General features: G+C 43.0%; 4 protein-coding genes across 4 annotated transcripts; 1 reads left to right on the top strand and 3 right to left on the bottom strand.

The window, feature by feature from the left end:
• Positions 1 to 351: 351 nt before the first annotated feature.
• BCIN_07g03910 (hypothetical protein) lies at positions 352 to 2,376 on the bottom strand. The gene has a single exon (XM_001546945.2). It carries the CDS (start codon positions 2,081 to 2,083, stop codon positions 668 to 670), a length of 1,416 nt encoding a protein of 471 aa, XP_001546995.1. The 5' UTR covers positions 2,084 to 2,376; the 3' UTR covers positions 352 to 667.
• Positions 2,377 to 3,203: 827 nt separating this feature from the next.
• On the top strand, positions 3,204 to 4,488 carry BCIN_07g03900 (hypothetical protein). The gene is made up of 2 exons (XM_024694031.1): positions 3,204 to 3,281; positions 3,359 to 4,488. The coding sequence occupies exons 1-2, from the start codon at positions 3,246 to 3,248 to the stop codon at positions 3,887 to 3,889; spliced, it is 567 nt and encodes a 188-aa protein (XP_024549820.1). The 5' UTR covers positions 3,204 to 3,245; the 3' UTR covers positions 3,890 to 4,488.
• Positions 4,489 to 7,146: 2,658 nt separating this feature from the next.
• On the bottom strand, positions 7,147 to 11,841 carry BCIN_07g03890 (hypothetical protein). Its single transcript, XM_024694030.1, has one exon. The coding sequence runs from the start codon at positions 9,822 to 9,824 to the stop codon at positions 7,854 to 7,856; it is 1,971 nt and encodes a 656-aa protein (XP_024549819.1). The 5' UTR covers positions 9,825 to 11,841; the 3' UTR covers positions 7,147 to 7,853.
• A 6,030-nt stretch (positions 11,842 to 17,871) lies between these two features.
• Positions 17,872 to 19,849, bottom strand: BCIN_07g03880 (hypothetical protein). Its single transcript, XM_024694029.1, has 2 exons — positions 19,644 to 19,849; positions 17,872 to 19,592 (listed from the first exon to the last, which is right to left on the bottom strand). The coding sequence occupies exon 2, from the start codon at positions 19,540 to 19,542 to the stop codon at positions 18,052 to 18,054; it is 1,491 nt and encodes a 496-aa protein (XP_024549818.1). The 5' UTR covers positions 19,543 to 19,592; positions 19,644 to 19,849; the 3' UTR covers positions 17,872 to 18,051.
• Between the last annotated feature and the right edge of the window lie 118 nt (positions 19,850 to 19,967).

The following is a 19,967-nucleotide window of genomic DNA, read 5'->3' as shown; positions in this document are numbered from 1 at the left end:
TTTCTCTAGCTACCTTCCCCAACAGATGCAGAGAAACCTCCAGAACAGACACCCGGATGAAGAAACAAACATCACTTCTCCCAACCCAATACATCGGAGTAGTGTCTTAATGAAGGGTTTCCTTCGGCAAAACCTCTTTGGTGTATGGGTCACACTACCGGAGAAGCTGAGACACTTCCACTTTCAATGAGAGTAGAAGATATGCTGATCAAAGAGAGCACTGACGGGTGTTCTGTTTACGGAGTTTGTTTTCCTTGATATTTGGTTTGTTGGGAAGAGTAACAGAAACACTTGCTCTTATGATGACATAACAATGTAGCGAGCTCAAGTAGAGAACAAAAATATACCATCTGTGTGCATGCATATGTATTCATTCGCATACCCAAATGTTTGCTATCTAAAACTGTGATACTACACTTACAATTCCTGGAAAGGCCGTGGCCATGTAATGTGAACTCCCTCCCTGTAAAAAACGCAAAACCACGGTTCATTATGAAATTACCCATCCCCATTATATCCACAAGCCTGGCCATCCGTGCATCCAACCATCGCATGCATAACATCGTATCGTATTTCGTCCCAATATTTGCTTTCCATTTGCCTCCATCCATCCCAGACCAATTCATACAAGCATCGCATCCCAACCATTTTTCACTCGTCAAATCGTTTACTCCCTTCTATATCCCCCGTTTCTCTTCTTCCTTCTATCCTCTGTGTAATCCGTTTCATTTCCACCTCTCTCACTACTCAAACCCGGAATAAAGCAAGGATAACTCTTATGTCCAGTATCACCACTAACCTCACTATCCTCCCTCACACTACTCAACTCGCTTCCGCCAACACTAGACTCAGCAGCGGAATAAGCAGGTGGAGCTAAATGTGATTGATCTCTGCTTTTCTTCCTAGCTTCACGTCTAGCACGTCTCGCCTCTCGTTCACGGCGCTCTTGTTCTCTTATCGCCGCTGCGTCACCAGATGATATGAGGGAAGATCCGGCTGCGGAACTATTATCGTCACCAACGCGGAAACTGAAATCTCTACGTTGAGCTGCGCGTCCCTTATCTTGAAGTTTCTTTGCTTCTGCTTTGATTCTCTCATCATCCGTTACACTTGAACCGACGTCGCTCTGTCTTGAACTCTTCTTAGTTGTGTTCTGTCTGTTCCAGAAAGTCGAGCTACCGCCAGCATCCTTTGTCGAAGTAGCAGCACGTGGGCCTTGAACCGTTCCGATAACCTTTCGAATTTTGTAGTTGTCTTTGTTGTTACTCTTCTTTGGTCTCTCGGGGGCACGCTCAGGAGATCTCTCGCGGTTTTGTATAAGTCCATCGGAAACAGTTGAGCCTTCAGGGTTTGTAGATCCTTCCCACATACTAGATTCGCTTTCTCTGTTCATGCCGCCAACTCGTGCTGGTTTCTCGTGACGGTATGCTCGAAGATCTGCAATGTCGTCGCCGTATTCAGACTCAGGTACATCGCCCAAGTCCCCACCGCGGAGTCTGCTCTTCTTATGCTTCTTTTCCTTTCGTGGGTAGTTGACCTCGCTCATTTCGCTATAAGTGACCTCACTTTGTGTACCGAGTGAGCTCTCTTCCTCATCATAGTCCTTGTATCTCGATCTCTCCATACCACTTCCACCCCTCTTACTCTTTTTGTTCTTTCTTCCCCATGTGCTCCTCTTCTTTTCTCCATGTACAATACTACCGCCTCCAAGATCCGTAGCTTCTGAACCTCCAGAAAGAGTGGTACCATTGGGACCTTTGCGTCTCAAGACCGTAGACTTATAATCATCCCAATCATTTTCATGGAAGACAAATCCACCATTTTTGGCAATGAAAAAGAACCAGATACCAGTGATAACAAAGCCAGCGCCAATCAATCCAAGTATGATGAAGACAAATTTGTTGGGAACAGTATCGAAAGGTGTAACACCACTAGAGGGATCAACTGTCTGGCCTACATCGCGTGCGGTGAGAGCTTTGGCGATGATGTTTGATGTGGAGGAAGCGGTGTCGGGAGATGAAGATAAAGAAGAAACGGCGTTCCGTTTGAGGAGAGGGGAGACGTAAGAAGATATAACAGGCATGATGGATATCTTTTCGTGGAAATGCCGTGTCTTGGGTTGGTATTCGAAGATGATGAAGTTTTATTTACTTCAACATCCAACTAAGTGCAGCCTCGTACCATCAGCCGTGATAAAGTGTTATCGTGAATCGAAATATTCGTCAATTGAGCTTCACAAAGTGAAAGATTACCGGAACGAATTGATAAGACTTAAAAGACTCTGTCAAAAAGTTCCTGTGTTGGATAGCGTTGCCAGCTCATGTTCCTTGGAATAAATTACGAGGCTGGGGAAAAAGCGGGAGGTTGGTTATTGTCGTTTGTTTACAGAGCAACCAGGCACGTGCTTAAATCTATTTTTGGTCGTGATTCTCGCTTCTAGACCCTTGTGACAGAGATCTAGACAAACAAACAATCACATCAAATTCATTTGAGTTGGCTTTGCGTGCATATGCACACAATATATGAAAGCACTAGAAAAGTCTAATTGTTTAGGGCTGAATATGGGACGATGAAGTGCTTGATAGGTCTAGTGGATTGTCAACCTGATGCTCGGTTTGATTTATGAGCTAATCTCTCTCTGTCCAAAACCTCTTTAATATCCTGTCCGAAGTATCTGGTCTCGATTGGTGGAATTGAGATCTGTAAGAAAGCTGCAAGCTTTCGTAATGGGAGTTGTAGGCGCTTTTTATGTCCCTGGAGTAATACCCTTAGTGTGCCATTTTCAGAAGTTTCCTTGCACTGAGATCACTGTTCATGCCTCTCTTTTGTCTCTCTGGAAGTTCGTAGAAGCAAGTAATAATAGTATTTGATGAATATATGCCAGAAACAGCCTTGTCGTTCAACTATCAAACCCCATCTTTTTATGACTGAGTGAGCCATACCAGGCTTCTAAATGCAGCCATCCGCTTGAAAGACTCAAGCGACAACAAAAAATGGCTCACAATGGCTCAACTTGGAGATTTGGTACCGAGGAAGGGTGCGTTGCATGTTTTTATGGGACGGAGTTTCCTGGTTTTATGGTGACTTATCATCCAACTATGCAAAAAACATAGTCTTCTGAGTCAATGAGTCCCAGGTTACACGGGCACTCCAAAGTCTCCAGGAAGTTATTATATCCCTCTCTTTCTATCTTTTCCTTTGTCGCCGTCTCAAATGTAGTTCATATCAATAGTATCTACTTCGCGATGAATGTCATAGCACATTTTGTGCGTCATGAAAAGGTTAGTGTTTCTCTACATCCCGAACTCTGTTAGAAATCAGGATAAGAAGGTGGCCAGATCTAAGAAATCACTATTAGGGTGCACACAAGACACAAGCATTCTTCACAGAGCAGCTCAGTCTTATCCGCGATCCAGATCTAACTGCAGAGGGTCTTTCGAATTGCAAGGTATTCTCGAAGAATTTTTCAGACAGCGGATATGTCACACATGTCTGGTGTTCGCCCATGACAAGAACGATCCGTACAGTACTTTTATCCTTCGAAAGCGCCATTGATAGAGGTGTAAAAGTCCAAGCTTTGGATCTACTTCAGAATTGGGATTCTTCGCCGAACGGTATAGGAATGGACAAAGAGTATCTACACAAACATTTCGGCGAACAAGTAGACTTCGATAAAGTTGAAGAAGGGTGGAATGATAAATCTTCTGGTAAATGGGCTCCGAAAAGCCAGGAGTGGAAGATCGCTGCTTTAAAACTAGCACTCAATAACTTGCGATCGACTACCAACATAGTCGAAGTTGTGATAGTTAGTCATGGAAGTGTCCTAAGAGAACTGACTAATCGAGGGGGTAAGTTGCGTGCCGAGTCAAATCAAGTATGCAGAAGCTAATAGGACTCAAATCTTGGAGGTTGGCGATCTGGCGAAGTCCGCAGCTATTTGATTGATGATAAAGGGAAACCTCATCTTTCTCTGGACAAGAGTGGCCTCGAATTTTATAGATCTCATCCTCTGAATCAAGACATGATATCAAAATCAGACCGGGTCCATTCCGAACCGTTGGACCCTTCAATACTCCCAGAGACCTTGACATACAAGCCTTCTGAATCTTCCGAGAAAGCCTCTGCTGTAAAAATAAAGGTGGTTATTAAAACCATTGCAAAGGATGTCTCGAAGAATGCCAAGGAGGAGATACTAAAAGCTTCAAAGAGATGTGAAACTCATGAGGATGTATTATTCAAGCTTTTCCAGGAAGATTTTCCGCCAACCAAAGTCGAGGGGGGTAACATTGAGGGCGTCGGATCACGACCAATAATTTTATCAAAGCCAGGACCGATGACAACCCAGGCGAGCAAGATACAAACAGCGATTGGAAGGATAAGCGATCATGGTATTGCTACAAAGACATCTTTGAAGTTAGCATAGGTCAGGTACAATCTACCAATAAATCATGCGGGGTTATTCTGAAAATATTATATCTGGAGTGTGCAAACACGTCACCTTCTGTGACATAGTTGCCGATATGCACACGTGGTTTGAAGAGACCCGAAACTGATAGCTTATGAGAAAATATTGGCAGAGAGATGCTACAGAATTAGACGTTCATAACCTCGAAGAAAAAAAAACAGTGGTCCATATCCAATCATGTGCTAGTCTGATCAGCGTATCTTTCAAGGGTCGTCATACTTTGCGAGAAAACGATTATATCGTTATATAGCAAATTACTTATCTCCATATCCGTGTTCCCATCCATCACCTCACGTTCTAGCATCCCTTTAAGTATGTTATTCAAATATTTAACGATCACGACGAGATTTTTATCTCAGGCCTAGAAATTTAACGTTACTATCGTCTCATATTAAGCCAACTGCGCTTTCTTGATTGGTTATTTGAGCACCATTTATTGCTTGCTGCACATGAATCATTAAATTCTCGACCTTCTAGAAAGATACCCTAGACGTGCCAAGTCGAGCTCCCTACCCCGCCCCTAAACCCTCGCTAAAAACATTACTTTGTTGATCTCATCCATTTTTTGACCGTGCTTCTGGATGGATATCGTAGACTAGTCCAAATACCCGATGATACTCATCACACCATCTTTCTCTTCGTAATGCCACATGAGAGTAGCCAGCGAATCATATCAGCTTTATTACTCCCACCCATTAGATATTCCCATCCGTCGAGAAGCCACTGACAACTAGAATCCATTACAGCCTAAGACAGCTCAAAACGCTCCCAAACTTTTTTTTTTCTCCCCTCATGACTTCGCACAAGCCATCTAATAGGTCAAATTCACCGGGTATTTTTCTCTGCTTACACATCTCATTCGCCATCCCGGTGTTTATCCTCAAGCTAATACTACCCAGCAGTCAGCACCCGAGAACTGTTGCATATCTCATTTTTCAGCCGATATTTGTCCTCGGTGTAGCTTCGCTAGATCATGTTCGAGATGACATATTGAAGATTTGGTTGCATGTCTGAGTTTCGTGCCGACTTCGGGACGGTCTTCGGCACGGTTGTCGGGGGTTTGGATGGAGAATTTAGTCTATTGTTGTGCATTCGCATAATAGCGATTTGACAATGATTCAGGACATATCTTCCATTAACTTTTGCTTCCTCTTAATTTACCGGTATCTGATGACCAATGTCCGTACGAGCGTTCTTGCATTCTATGTTGCATCACATGCTCTACTTGTGAATTGCATATTCTTCGAATACTGTATGCTACAAATCTCTTTGCGTTGTTCAACATCTGATCGATTGCAAAGATCTCTTTCTTGTAGTCCATAAAGTTCCAAACTTCTCACCAAATCAAAAGATATACATGTGTGTCATTCGCACAAATGTTATATCTAACATCGCATAAACATTGAAGCATATATACCGCGCTAAATAGCGACTTGATGTTCATAAAAACCACGAATTCCAATTCTTTCCAAACATCAACCATTTTTAACCTCTCGCGCTCTAACACCCACATCAGAAAGACCTGCAACTGCCTCGGCAGCTTTTTAAACCTCTTCTCGATCTAAACTAGGTACCAAAAACAAAGAGTAAATCCGTAAATGATCGAAACTCAAGTGGATAGAAAGTGAGTGAATTGATCCATTCACTATCAGATCCACGAATCCCTCTCTCTTCACTGTCCCAGTCCCCAATCTCCAATTCCAACTCGAAAGCCTTCCCGATCTCCCCCCAAAAAACCAAAAAAAAAAAAAAAAAAATTATTATTCGACGCCACAGAGATTCGAACTCTGACTCCCGAAGGAAACGCCTGTACAATAGCCGTCCATCCAATCTCCTCGTCATTACCAATACCATAGGACCCCCCAGGTACCAATTACCGATTACCAGGATGAGAAGACGTACCAGGATGAACCAGCTGGTAGCAGGGCGTCGCGGTAACCACTCCGCCACAGTGCCCGTTTTTTGATATGATCACCGAGTTGGTTTAGAGCCATAAGGAATGAGCTTGGCGGGAGATGATGGTGAATTCTCAGGAGTAGAATATAGACAGCAAAGCAGAAGAGGAAGAAATATACCAAGTACGAGCCTATACAAAGAGATTGGAAAGTGAATATCAACCTCTAATTTACCTATCCATCATATCTCACTATGAACCATCATCATCCCATCAACGATAAAATAAAGCAGATGTATATACATATATATGTTCCAGACATCATTTCTCAAAACAGTAAATATCAACCATAAGAACAAAAGTAACTAGAAGAAGCAACCTTCAGCTTCACACATCATAAATCTGGGATGAATCAATCCAAAGCAATAAATCCAAAGCAATCAATCAAACGCTCAAGTGAAAGGCATCAAAAACAAGATTATGAAATTAAGATCTTTATCATCATTCGCCTATCCATCCATATAATAGAGGGAAAGAAGCGCATGCGAGGCGGGGCGTACACTTCTTCTCCCAACGCACTCTATGCAGACCGCATCGCACCACACGGCATCGCAACTCCATGGACCATCCACAAAACTTCAAAAGCTAGGGACTTCTCTAGTTAGTCCCGAAGCACTCCTTGTCTAGTATACGAGAAGATACAACTATTTCTCAATCTCGCATTGGGGTATCTACTTGACAATGCAGTCACTTCACTTCACTGCAAGAACCCAACGACTAGGAAATATAAAGGGGTATCATATTTTAAAACTATCCTAAAGCTATCTAAAGCTACCCTAAAGCTTATAATCCACAATCAATCAGTCGATCAATCCAATCCTGAAGGTTCTGGAAACAATTCTGATAGATAGACGAGTCCCCACTAACATTAAAGGAGACCCAATCCATTCATCCATTTTCCGTTCCCCCCATCCTTTTCATATATCATACCAAACAGACCATGTACCAGCCATGTGCGCCAACTCTTAAAAACATCTCTGTCGATAATTCATATCTTACATGCTGCCATTGCTAGCAAAACTGCATGCATCTGTAGTTCATCCCAATCCCAATACTTTCAATCCAAAATCAAAAGGTAATCGCCAAAAAGAAGATAAGAGACATGAAAAGGAGATTCATAACCATAACTCATACAAGTCGTACATTCATCATATTGAAACATTTCCATTTCCGCCGCAAGGAAAGAAAAAGAAAAAACAAACAGAAAAAGTGCTCTCAAGTGCTTTTGGGGTATAAACTTTTTCCGCTTTTCTGAAAACCCCAAAGAAGAGGAGAAAGTAACGACCACACAACAATATGCACAGAGAAGAAGGATGTTCGAAAAAAGAAATTCAAAAAGAAATGATATGAAATCGTCATAAAGAAACATGTCGCTAAATCGAATATTCAAGAAATAAATCGCCGAAGGAAAATAAAATATGATACGCAAAAGATTTAGTACCAAGTTGAAGTGGTTGAAGACTCCCAGTTGGAATTGCGAGAATCGTAATCCTTGGCAGTGCGAGCTTCATAATCCTCACGGCGTTCACGAGGTGCTCTGTCCCGATCTTGAGGTCGAGGTGAGACTCGGGTGTAGGAATGTTGTGATCTCATGCGCGATCGGCCTGATTGACTGTCACTTCGGTCATGTCGGCTTCGGCGTTCACGATCATCAAGTAATTTAAGTCCGTATCCATGCTCATATTCCGATGCAGTTGCTTCGCTTCCGTCACGAATGATTGTTTCTGTGCGGTGAATCTGAATTTTTCCTCCTTCTTCGCATTGAATTTCAGCTCCACCAACTGTGACTTTAGCTTGACCAGTGACCTCGATTGTAACATTATCATCACCACCACTTCGGGTCGTACGAGTGGTTTGTGTGCCTCGATAATCACTTAGGTCATGACTTCCACTGCTCTTTGTGCTTCTGCTACTACCTCCAGCCTGTCTTCGTTGTTCTTTTTTCAAAGCCTCAGCAGTGAGAGGGATGGTTGGACCACTAACTTCCTCAAGATAATCGGCTGCCGCGGAAAGCTTTGCGCTATAGCCACTTGATCCCGTGGTAGATGCTTGAGTGGATGAGGCAGATGTAGATTGCCCATAGTAGCTTTGTCGGCGTCTGTGTTTGCTAGCAGTCTCAAGTCTAAATCTCTCTGTTTCTCTGGGCAATTCGCTCACATCATACGAAACCGAGTTTCGATGAGGACTTGGTCGACGAGGACGAGCTGCTTGACGAGGAGGTTCCTCGTGGTACTCTTCAACGCTATATTGGGAAAGATTATCGTCGTATACTGGCACATTGACTGTTGGTCGTCGCATAGTAGGTTTGGGTGGCGGTGGCATAGCCTTAGAGTCTCTTCTGCCTCTGCTGCTCTTGCTCTTGTTGTAACTGCTTTCCACTTCGCTATAATTACTTTCGCGACTGCGCGAACTGTCTGCCTTGCTAAAGTTGCTTTCCGATACAGCAGAGCTGTTTGTCCTTGAGGGAATCCCAGATGGTACACGTATGCTACTGGTGATGGTTCTCCCGATTGGCTCTTCATTAGAAGATTCGTAACTATCATCATAATCATCTTCGCTGTATTGGTACTCTCGCTCATAGCCCCCTGTGATCATTCGGGGTGTTTGAACTGGCTCGGGTCGAATACCATATTGAGAAGCCCTTTGTTGAGGTTCAAATCGGGCGGAAAGAGAGCGCGATGAAGGTTGAGCTTCCTGAGATTGAAAGTAGCTAGAAGCTTGAGGAGGGTGGACGACAGCATAGTTGTTGAATGCTGGTGAAGGAGGTGGAGCTTGAAATTGCGCCGATTGATGAACAGGTTGGAAATATGCAGAACTGGACAATGGAGGATAGGCAGCAGACACTGAAGCAGAGGCGGCGTGGTAACTGGAAGGTCGTTGGCCACCGTGGTATGTTTGAGCGTGGGTTAATGCGCGAGGTCTCATAGGGACAGATGCGGTGCTGGGTTGCGTGATGACGGGAGGTTGAGGATGTTTAGATGTAACAGGAGTTTTAACTCCGTAATGCTCTGGCTTCGCATCAGTCTTGACACTGAGAGATCTTCGGTGCTCCTTGGTCTCCTTGTTCTTAAGTGTCTGTGGTGGACGTGATTCGACCGTTGAAGGGCGTCTTTGATTCGTAGACGGTCTTCGCGATTTTTTACTTTCTTTTGTGTATTCGACATCTTGTACCGCATCGGGTGACGATATCTCTGAACCTGTAGGAATCGCTCCGGTCGAGTATCCCGAGTCGCTATTTGTTCTTGAAGCTTTGCTTGATGTGCGATCGCGAGTGGTAATCTTTGGACGTTCCTTGACCTTTTCCCTTGAGGGTGCTTTAACGCTTGCGCTTCGTCGAGTACCTTTCAGAACTTTGCCCGTGTCTTCGTCTTCCTCTTCAAGGTACATGGCACGTGGGCCACCCATTGTTTATATTGGAGCGACGACAGTGAAGGTCGTCAACAACAGTATGGGTAGTTGGTGCTGATGCGTTGGGTTGACGGGAAGGTTGCTGAGTGTCAATAGAAAACGTACTGGACGCTTCTACTTATATAGTAGCAATTGATGTCGCACGGAGGTAGTACTGTGCTGTGGTATGTGTGTGTGTGTGTGTGTGTGTGTGTGTGTTGTTGTTATGAAGTTTGGTTGACGGGGTGTACGGGAAGTGTGGTGTGGATGAACCGACTGAGGGATGAATTAAAAATAAAAAAAAGTAAGAGTAGTCGTAAATAAGAAATATGGGGAGTCTAAGCTCCTTTTTAGTGTCTAATCTGTGAGTCCGTAGGGAAAAATAGTGAAGACACTAATCAGTGATTGGACGAGCGACGCAATTCCGCAGTAGTGTCAATGAGGTAGTACTTTGATAGAAAGCTGAGACTTGGAGTAACGGGTAATGTTTGACTTTTTCTTCTTTTAGTTTTCTTCTGTCGTTGATTGTTCTTTGCCAGGTTGACTAGAAGGACGAATTGTGGTTGGTGGTGGTCCGTAGGGTTTATCGAATCGATTTATCGATAGCGAATAGTATGGTGTGGGAGCCTAGGATTGAATGTCGATGCGATATGATATGATATGGATCAGCAACCCGGCAGCTAAAGAAGAACCCTAGAGGAGGGGGGCTGAGGGGGGAAAGTAGATAGTAGATGTGGATGTGTGGGTAAAGGGGACTTTTATCGAAGAGAGAATCTGTAATGATGTGATAGGATCTTATGGTCTGGTCAACGAGGATACGTTGGTAAAACCTCTCATAAACTTTCTGCTGAAAGTATAAGAAGAAAGTCCGAATGGGGAATGAAAAGATGATACACGGTACGAAGTGCATACACTCTTCAGACCTGACCTGGTTCAAGCTGTGGTAAAATATAAAGGAATAGGAAAAATAAGTACACCGGGGACTAATGGTGCTATATTTTCCCGTTGTTTTTTGGCTTTTCTTTGCAGAAAATACTCCTAATCCTTGGGTAATGGGAGCATCCAAATGGGAACAAAAATACGGAAATCCTTGAAAACAAAATCCTTGTCCGGTTTCTGGCTGCTATTTTGTGACTGTCCTTGGGAAAGATGAAGGTTTGCTGTAATTGGGTCTGGTTCCGGGTCCGTTAGGGGTATCCTATTTTCCTGCGGTTTCCAAAATTATTCCTGTGGGTGGTTTGGGAAGGGTAATGTAGTTCTTTGCCGTCCTTCAATGTCTTGGAGACAAAATTGTTGACTTGGTCAATAATTCGGTCTTGCTCGTAGCTTTGTACTTTTTGGAAAATCCGCAACATACGAGGATGTTTTTGTTTCCCGTAGGTTAAATCCCTCCGTAAGTTCGTTGCAGGGGGTAAATCAGGGAGAGAGAGAGAAAAAGTTTCTCAATCGTTCGCCGTGTTGTAACTTGTCTGTCGGTCCTCCAGCCTAATGCTTGTCGTAGTACAGGATTCAGGAGCTCATTGGGTATCAATATGTATTTGTGATAAGTGGAGTTGGGATATGAATACTCCGTCCCAAAATCTCATCTCAAGGTAGCTAGAAAAGACTAGGGGGGGTGGGAAAAAAAGAAGGGTGGTAGGCGTATGTAGGTGTGACTCCTCGTTAAATTAAGATGTCTATTTTGAGCTGAAAATAATTGAATGCAGCAGTGAGAATGGTGAAGTATGTAAGGTAGCCGAGGAGTAAGAGATGTATGGATGGATGATGAATGGTAATGTTTCCGATTCTTGATGGTGTTGGCAAAGAATGAAGGGAAATGAAACGGATGGCAAGGTATGGGATGAGATTACAATAAATGGATTGACGAAGGGGAGAACGAAAGTGTAAGGATAGTCTTTAACTGGTTGTCAAGATTCAGGCCGAGTAGGAAAATTTGCGAGGGATGAAGGGATGAAGGGATTTGCGAATGGAGAATTGGAATTCTAGAAGTTTATTTGCGGGGATAGCTCATGGTTGCGCCTCCTTCATCCACTTCGCTTCGCTGTATCTTTCTATTCCTCCCCTTCATTTTCCAATGGCCCAGATCAATTATTTTAACCAGGCGGCAAATGTTACTTTTCTTCCCCAATAATAATCGTTAAAGATACGGCACGGGATATTTTTAGTTGAGTAACCCACGATGTATGATACATAAAACCGTACTTGGTTTCAAAGTCACACCGACGACGACGGTGCTTCAGAATCCTGGTTGTCTGGCTGTTTGATACACAAGAGTTGCCTCCTGGTCTAGTTCTGCACATTTCATGTTACTTGATATCATCATCATCATCCAGCAGTAACCATGATTGGCAAATGGGAAAACTGTTGGTTGCGGCTTTCCAGCGTCGATCTCATAAACGATAAAATGGAAGAATTGATGCACTGCACCAAATGCACGATGTACCGTGGGTACCTAAGCCCACATCGCCAGACCCATCTACTTTCACAATACTTCTTCCCGTACATAACACCAACCGATTATTTGCTCACACGCCGAGCTACCTGCATACACTCTAAAGTAGTATATGCACGTCGACACGATACCTACGATGTAGGTACTAGCTTGCATCCTAATGGACAAGTGTACTCAATAGGTCAATGACTTGTGAGATTTTCCGAATGATGACTGTTCGAACTCTCGATGCCTCTCGGAAGCATTAGCAATTAACCAAAGAATTATCAATTAGTTTGATTTGGTTCCAACCGAAACGAGGAAACAAAACCAGCCACTTTGCAACAAACGCCATCTCAAGCCGTCTTTAATGCATTGGAAAAAGTCGAATTTAACAAGACCAATGGCAGAAACATGGACTTGTGAACCTCACTCATTCGTTCAATCACTCTGTTGTGCAAGCAACCAGTTTATTTCGGCTTTCTTCCATGGCTATTCTCCAGCAACTCAATCCGTCGGCAAATCACATTTGCCATCCAATACCATCGGTTGATTCAATACATAGAATCTGCATTCTTCCTTTCGAAATCTGCCTTCGAGATTGCCCAGCAACGAGCATGCATTCAATTTATTGTTCTTCTTATTCTTCTTCCGTTTTGCTCTATGAATGCCAGTCAACGCGTTTCAAACCAAGCATTTTGTTGTAACATCGAGTTTTCAGAATCACCGGGTATCATCATCACCATTGGTAACCAACAGTCCCCAGGCAACGCATCGCAGCACAATGCATATGCTGCAAGTCATATATACTCAACCAACAATTGGCATTCTTCTTTGCTAATCTTTTAGGACTCTTTACGAGCTTTTGTGACGCGGCTTTTTCTCGCTCCTGCCATTTCTAAACATTATTCCTGATTACTCTTCGAACATCTTCTTTTTTTTTCCTTTGGAAGGATTCTCATTCTCAAAGCCGGAGTAAAGAATTCACCAATCAGAGCATCAACTCGGGGCGCACCATTATGCATTAAATGCAATGTTTTTACTAATCCCCATACACAGTACTCGATTTTCGGCACTACTGTAACCTACTGCAAAAGGGATGCTACTACCCTCGCCTACCTAGTTTAAATCCCTTTCGGTCGTCTTTCCGACCGATGGTAGAGGACGCACAAGCAAAGATCGGGAGCACATGTTCACATCACCTTGATTCTCATGTACAAACCCAAAAAATCTGACAGGTAACACCCGCTGTCGTACTCGATGCACGTATTTATTGTACGTACCTAGGTACCCAGGAACCCAAGTACCGATTCGAGTCAGAGGCATAAATTGGTTGCGTCAAAGCCTTTACATCCTCCTGTACGGTAGATGAAAACGAGATAGAAGACGGGACAAGAACAGACTTGCTATCTAGTGGTAGCATTTCTGCACCACTATCTATTGTGTGTGTATCTTATCTATACAGCAGATCGTTTCGTCCCTTCGTATTGTTTTCCCCTCCATCTCACACTTCTTCACAATCTTTTCTTTCCCTTGCGCTACTTGTATAAAAGGCTGAGACTTACCCCTCCTCCATCCTGCTATCTTTCACTCACTATCACAAGACAATGGCATACTTCCGCTTTCACAAGCCCAAAATATAGAATATCAAATAAGCATCGGATTATTGCATCCAAAAGAACAATCTTTACGTCAAATCTTCTTGGGGGAGTCAAACGAATAACAGATATCTCAATCAACTTTGAAACTAAAATAAAAGTTCAAGCCGCAACATATCACCTCGATGAATGATATTTCAGCCCACTACACCCTCAATTTTACCACACCTCACCGCTTCTTTACACTGCACTGCCGTTTGGTTTGCACTTTGCCATAGTCTACTTCAAGCCACAATTACCTTTTTATTCCTGCGAGTCCCTCAATTGCCTATTAGTTTATCTTTTGCTTGCTCGATATCATGTGTCCCACCGTTTTTGCATTCCACCCTTTGAAGAAAGGGATCTCAACGCCGTAGACCTGCATCCACCCATACTTCCCGTGCTTAGCTGCCTACATCTGTACGTAGATTCATCTGCCTTTGAGTCACCTCACCATATATCATTTATTGGACTTCTTGATTTCCTATTCGGGGGAGGAATACATACTGGCACCTACCCTCTGCCTATGGATGAGGGGATAAGTATATCCCCACAATTCTGACTCAAAAAAAGTCACTCGTCCCAAGAAATGCCCATCCAATGTTACACTGAGACTTCACACCCATTCAAAATTTACAAATTTATCCTTCTGACCACTTTCATAAGCGATTGAGAATGTTCAAGAAGAATCAGGAAATTACATTTGGAGATTTAGATCGCGCACTCATAATTTTTGATTTTTGTTTCTTCTTCACTACTCTTTCTACTCCAGATGGTTAATCACGAATGATTCGATTTTGCGTGTACAAGTATTGGCAATCAATTTCAAGGTTTTTGACACATTTCTCCCTTCCCGCGTCGCCTCATTCTTCATCCTTTCTTCCCGCCTTAGAAGGCTGCAAGGGTTTTGATGCGTAATGTGTAATGTGTACCAAAAGGAGACTTTTGCATCGGTGGCGCAATGCATCCATTTGCCCTTTTGGGAGCTAGAGGACTTGATGCATACGTTTAATGCAGTGCAGAAGTAGATATTTAGGGATGATTTTTTGGGTGAAGAGATGCATCACATGATAATGTCGATCGATCTGCGCTGTCTTTGTCTTAGTTGACACGTGAAATCCACGTGCATTTCTCTCGTCTCGTCTCGTCTCGGGCTTTACTCTTTGTACTCTTCATGACTTATGCGTTAACTTTCATGTATCGCCGTTTAACTAAATACACACAACATAAGGAGTACAACAAACTTCCTAATCGGTGTTTCTGAAACAAATCATTTTCCAGCATGGCTTAGACTTGGACTTCTAGTGAGGCTCTCTTTCTACCCATTCAAATAAGGGCGAATTATCGCCGACCATGCGTAATCAAATGTGATACGGATCAAAGCCTTGCATATGTACATCGTACCGAGTAGCCTTGCCCCTCACAAGACTTTTTCTTTTCTACAACTTCCAAGTTATTTCATCATGAATAATATCAACCCCAGCTCTTCGAAGAAATGTTCCTCCGAAATGTTCCTTCTTTTTCAATTCCCCGGGGTGGATACTCAGCCTAAGCCCCAGATTCCTCATACTATTAGCCATTTTTCTCATTCATAATCCTCCCTTTATATATTTTCATGCCCAAAATCGGGAACGCCCGGTACACATTCTGATCCGTTGCGTGATTCATTTCCAAGAAATTTGCCATCAGCTCTTCACTCTATATGTAAAAGTACCCCGGGCCAGCCTCCCGGCTTAGCTCAACAAAATACAAAATCCCATCCCCATAGAAAAAAAAATCTTTCCCATGCTTTTCTCCCTCAACCCACTGAATCCACCCAACCTCTTCCTTATAATTCGTGCCCAACGTCAAACTTCACACGTGGTGGGGTCCGTGCTATATGCATGTACGGGGAAGTGCATGGGTGGATGATTATCATATTTTCGGGCCCCTCTTTCAGATGTTAATCATTATGAGGAATCAAGATTTACTTTGCCCCTCCTTTGCAACACCTAGTCCGAGTGTAACTGCATTTAGTCAGTGTATTTCACTGGATGGACAGAACGAAGATGAGGTAGTGTTTTGATGCGACTTCGTTTTGATGCGACTTCATTCTGATGCGACTTCGTTCTGACGCGACTTCGTTATGATTTCCCACGGTTTCCCATCTAGCTTCCGTTTTTTCCCTCTCCACAGTGTACTTAGTAGTTACGCTGTGCGCTACTCCATGGTGTTCATGCAATGTCGGGGCCGATATCAAGGGCCACGCTAAAGAGCATGATCGTCTTTTGCCCCCAGCTCTGAATCAGTTTTCGCGACGTGCCTTAGTGGTGTATGATTGCGTTAGAAAACTTAGATACATATGCACGGGACGAACGAAATGAATCGCATACTACAACACAAGATTGAAATGCCATTCGATTCTCGAGTTCTAATGAGGAGTTCAACAAGTGTTGTGGGATCTTGAAACCATCCTGATCATTTTATTGGGCAATTCGAATTGATGTATCGAAAAATATATTGCACGCTTGATAAGGTTCTTGGAGAGTCTATTTGGCTTTGGTGTACCCTGTCATTTATTCATCGTATGTTATGTACGATCATGTATCAAGTGAGTTGATTTCAACCATCGCGTATGCAATGGGCACAAGGAGGTGGATAAGCCCTACCCGTTTTTATGCCCATATATGCACTTAGCACGGCACGGGACTGTATTCAAATAAATTATTCCCCCTGAGGAACATTGACACCACCCTTTCCGCTCCAATTGTTCAGAATGCGAAAGTGGGTTCAGCCATCGGTTGAGATATTTGACACTACTTTATGCGACCTCTTTGCTGCCAGCTTTTATTGCTTCGCGCTTTTCTCAATTCTATTAGGGGATTCATTTTCTTTCTCTTAGGGTTTGCGCGAGCTTCGTCATATCGCAGGTGAAATGCTGAATTGAAGGCGGAGATTGGGAAGGGAGAATTGGATGAACAATGAGGAGATGGCGCCGCTCCAATCATGTTGGGATTTGTGTTGATCCAAGTTCGTGATGGCAATCCAATGCCTCTCTCGTAGCTCTGCAATATTTATCGTTTGAACGCGAGCAAAGCGGTATCCTATTAAATAAACTTTCCAAGGATTCTAGACATCCCTGATACGTTAGATGAGCACGAGGGCAAATTTTAGCGGGGCCCTCTCACAACCTGTGGAGAGGTATCACAACTTTGGCCGGCTGAAACACATGTGAAGGTTGTCGCATCATGGAGATTGTATTAGGGGCTTGGAAAATAGCAGTAGGTTTTGTCTGTTTGACAATTGTGTCAAAATCAATATGCAGAACAGTATTATAAGCTAGATATAACTCATTTTCGCGAAATTGATTCTTCCACAAATGAAGTTTTGGGGATTAGCAATTGAGTGCATATTTTTCGGAGTTGAGATGGGTAAAAAGGTATATGGAGTCTTAAAATTGTATGGGAATCCGGGATGGTATGGTGATACAATTGTGATTGATACTGGTGCTAATGCAGATTGACACCAGTCTTGAAATTGAAAGGGAGAAGCTAGCGTGCATCAGCGTGTAAAAGATTTTCAGCTTACTTCTTTCTTATCTTTCTCCTCTCCTATATTCTTTAGCCGATGGGATTTTGTGTTCGGGACATTTATCCTATCTATCCTTTCTTTATCCCGTTCTCTTGCTCTTCTGATCACATGCTCATTCTATTCTCTGAGTATCTGGGTGTTTGTAACGTGGATGATCATTCATGATGATGGGATGTAGTTTTATTTTTATGAGAAAGGAAGAATCGTTGGACATAATTTGTAATTTGATGATTTTACTTAAGTGCTGTAGAAGATGGAATAGAAATTGAGTGTTCTTTCACTATTATCCTACCATGTATCATCTTGGTCTATTCTATCTCATTCTATTCGTTCTATCTTCTGATGATTTGATTATTCTATCCTGCCCTAAGTCTTGGATTGGAAATCTGTAGATAGTAGGTAGTAGTAATTATAAGATGTGAATCGATGCGCAGTAGATAATAACGCAAACGGCAAATTACTCTCAAGCCCTGGAATGAATTGGAAGACGGTTTACTCTCACGCCCCTTAGATTCTATGATAGATTCTACAATACATTCTATAGGGAACAAGAGTAGTCGATTAACTTTTCAGCGGCACGAGAGTAATTTGCCGCACACAAAATCTTCTAGCCTCTATACAGCAAAAGACGAAAATCCCCGGATCTCCTACGATATCGTCTCTGCGAATATTTCGAAATACGTAGATCCCGCGGACACTTTTCAGCGAATTCAAAAAGTTCCTCCCACAGATCCGGAATATCGATTTCCACTACATTTCTCAACTCTCTGTTCTCTCTCCATGGTAGGTCCCATAGTTGTCCCCAGTCGTCTTCTTCGTCTTCTTCGTCTTCGTCGTCTTCTTCTTCCTCCTCGTATTCTTCTTCCTCGTCTTCTTCTCCATCATCATCATCATCATCATCATCCCCATCAGAACCTCCATTATCGTCGTCTTTGTCTTCTTCTGCATTTTCTCCGTCATCATCTCCAGGCAAAACATCAGGGAAGATACGGTGACCATTCTCGTCATAAGCATCATCGTCCTTCCATTCCCGCAGGATAATCGGCGTCTGCAGAAAAATCTGATTTGCTCTTGCATCTCGTACTACTTTCTCCTTTAGACGATCCATGTATTCATCGCTAATAGAATTTAGGTCCTGATCACAAATATCTGCCACTGCAAAGAGAACCTGAAGTACCTTTCCCTGGGCGTCTTCGAGGTAAGCTAATTGTCTTTTGCCGCCGCTATAGTCAGCCTCTTCTTCGGCCTCGATTGTGTAATCGCCCACATGGTTCAGAAGGTCCAGGTCTCCCAAAGATTCCCAATAATTTGAATCTTCCAGATTATTCGTACCATCTCCTTGATTGGGAACAGCCGCATCATTCCCTAACAGATTTACATTCTCATCCTCTTCTAAACGAGTCTTCTGCTCAGTGACCGTGCTCGAAATTTCGGTTCCAGAAGCGAGATAATCTGCATAACGAGCTTCTAATTTATCTCTTAATTTTTCTGGGAATATCCACCACATGAAAAGGCCAGTAGTGAATAGTATTTTACCGACTAAGTCCCACACAGGATCAGCCAATCCCTCAACAGACCACTGTCCCTCGCGCTGGATTCTGAGTATCCGCTGATAGAAAGTACTGATGGATGTATTGTTTGGGGAAATACTAGGAGTAGCCTCCACTGTGTCGGTGTTTAGAGCTCCCTCATTATCCTCGGGTTTGGAATGAACGTCACTCTCGTCGGCGATAGGAGTGTTCGAAAATGTTTCCGCGGCAGCTGATGGAACTGAAGACATATTGGCGGTCGTTATCGCAATTGGCATGGCAGTCGATGAATTCTCTACTGCTGGAGTGATATTAGAAGACTCGGCGAGAGCTTCTGATAACGAGGCATAACGAGAGGCTAAAACAGCAATTTGACGAGCTTTCTGTTCTTCCTCCCATGCTTTTTCGTCAACCCAGCAGAGGTACACATTTCCATCCTCATCCACCACCTCATCGGTATCCTGTACGAAAACTGGACAGCGCAGGGAACCATCAGAGTTATCTCTCTCGATACTCTTGCTTGATTCTCCTTCATTGTAATAAGCATTACGATCCGGATTTTGTGGCATTGTTGATTCGGTAGCGAGCTGATCAAGATAGACTTGTTTATCAAGTTTATCTTCCATAGATCAGTAAATTAAGGAATTCGAGGATTATTGGAACAACATACCAATGGAGACAGGAGATATGAGTTTATCGGAAAGAAAAATTGGATTAATCGTTATCACTTAACCCTTCAGATCCTACGTTATTAGTTTTAATAAATTGTGGAGGAAAGAGCGAAGGTCAGATGTAAGTCAATAAATCACTTCTTGTGAGTTCTATTGCGATGCCTTTCGTTCTCGATTTAAAATTTGATAATTATGATATTTGTTCAAAAATGATGCGAAGTATGTGTGAAAAATTAAGTATCAGAATTATTGAAGAAATATATATGTTTGTGGGCAAGAATGACGCTAGATCAGCGCCATTCATTTTCAACCACCTCGACCTT

The sequence above is a fragment of the Botrytis cinerea genome, chromosome 7 (genome assembly GCF_000143535.2).
Source record: "Botrytis cinerea B05.10 chromosome 7, complete sequence".
In the NCBI taxonomy this organism is placed as follows: domain Eukaryota; kingdom Fungi; phylum Ascomycota; class Leotiomycetes; order Helotiales; family Sclerotiniaceae; genus Botrytis; species Botrytis cinerea.
Note: the sequence above shows the minus strand (reverse complement) of the source record. Positions and strands in the feature narration are given on the sequence as shown.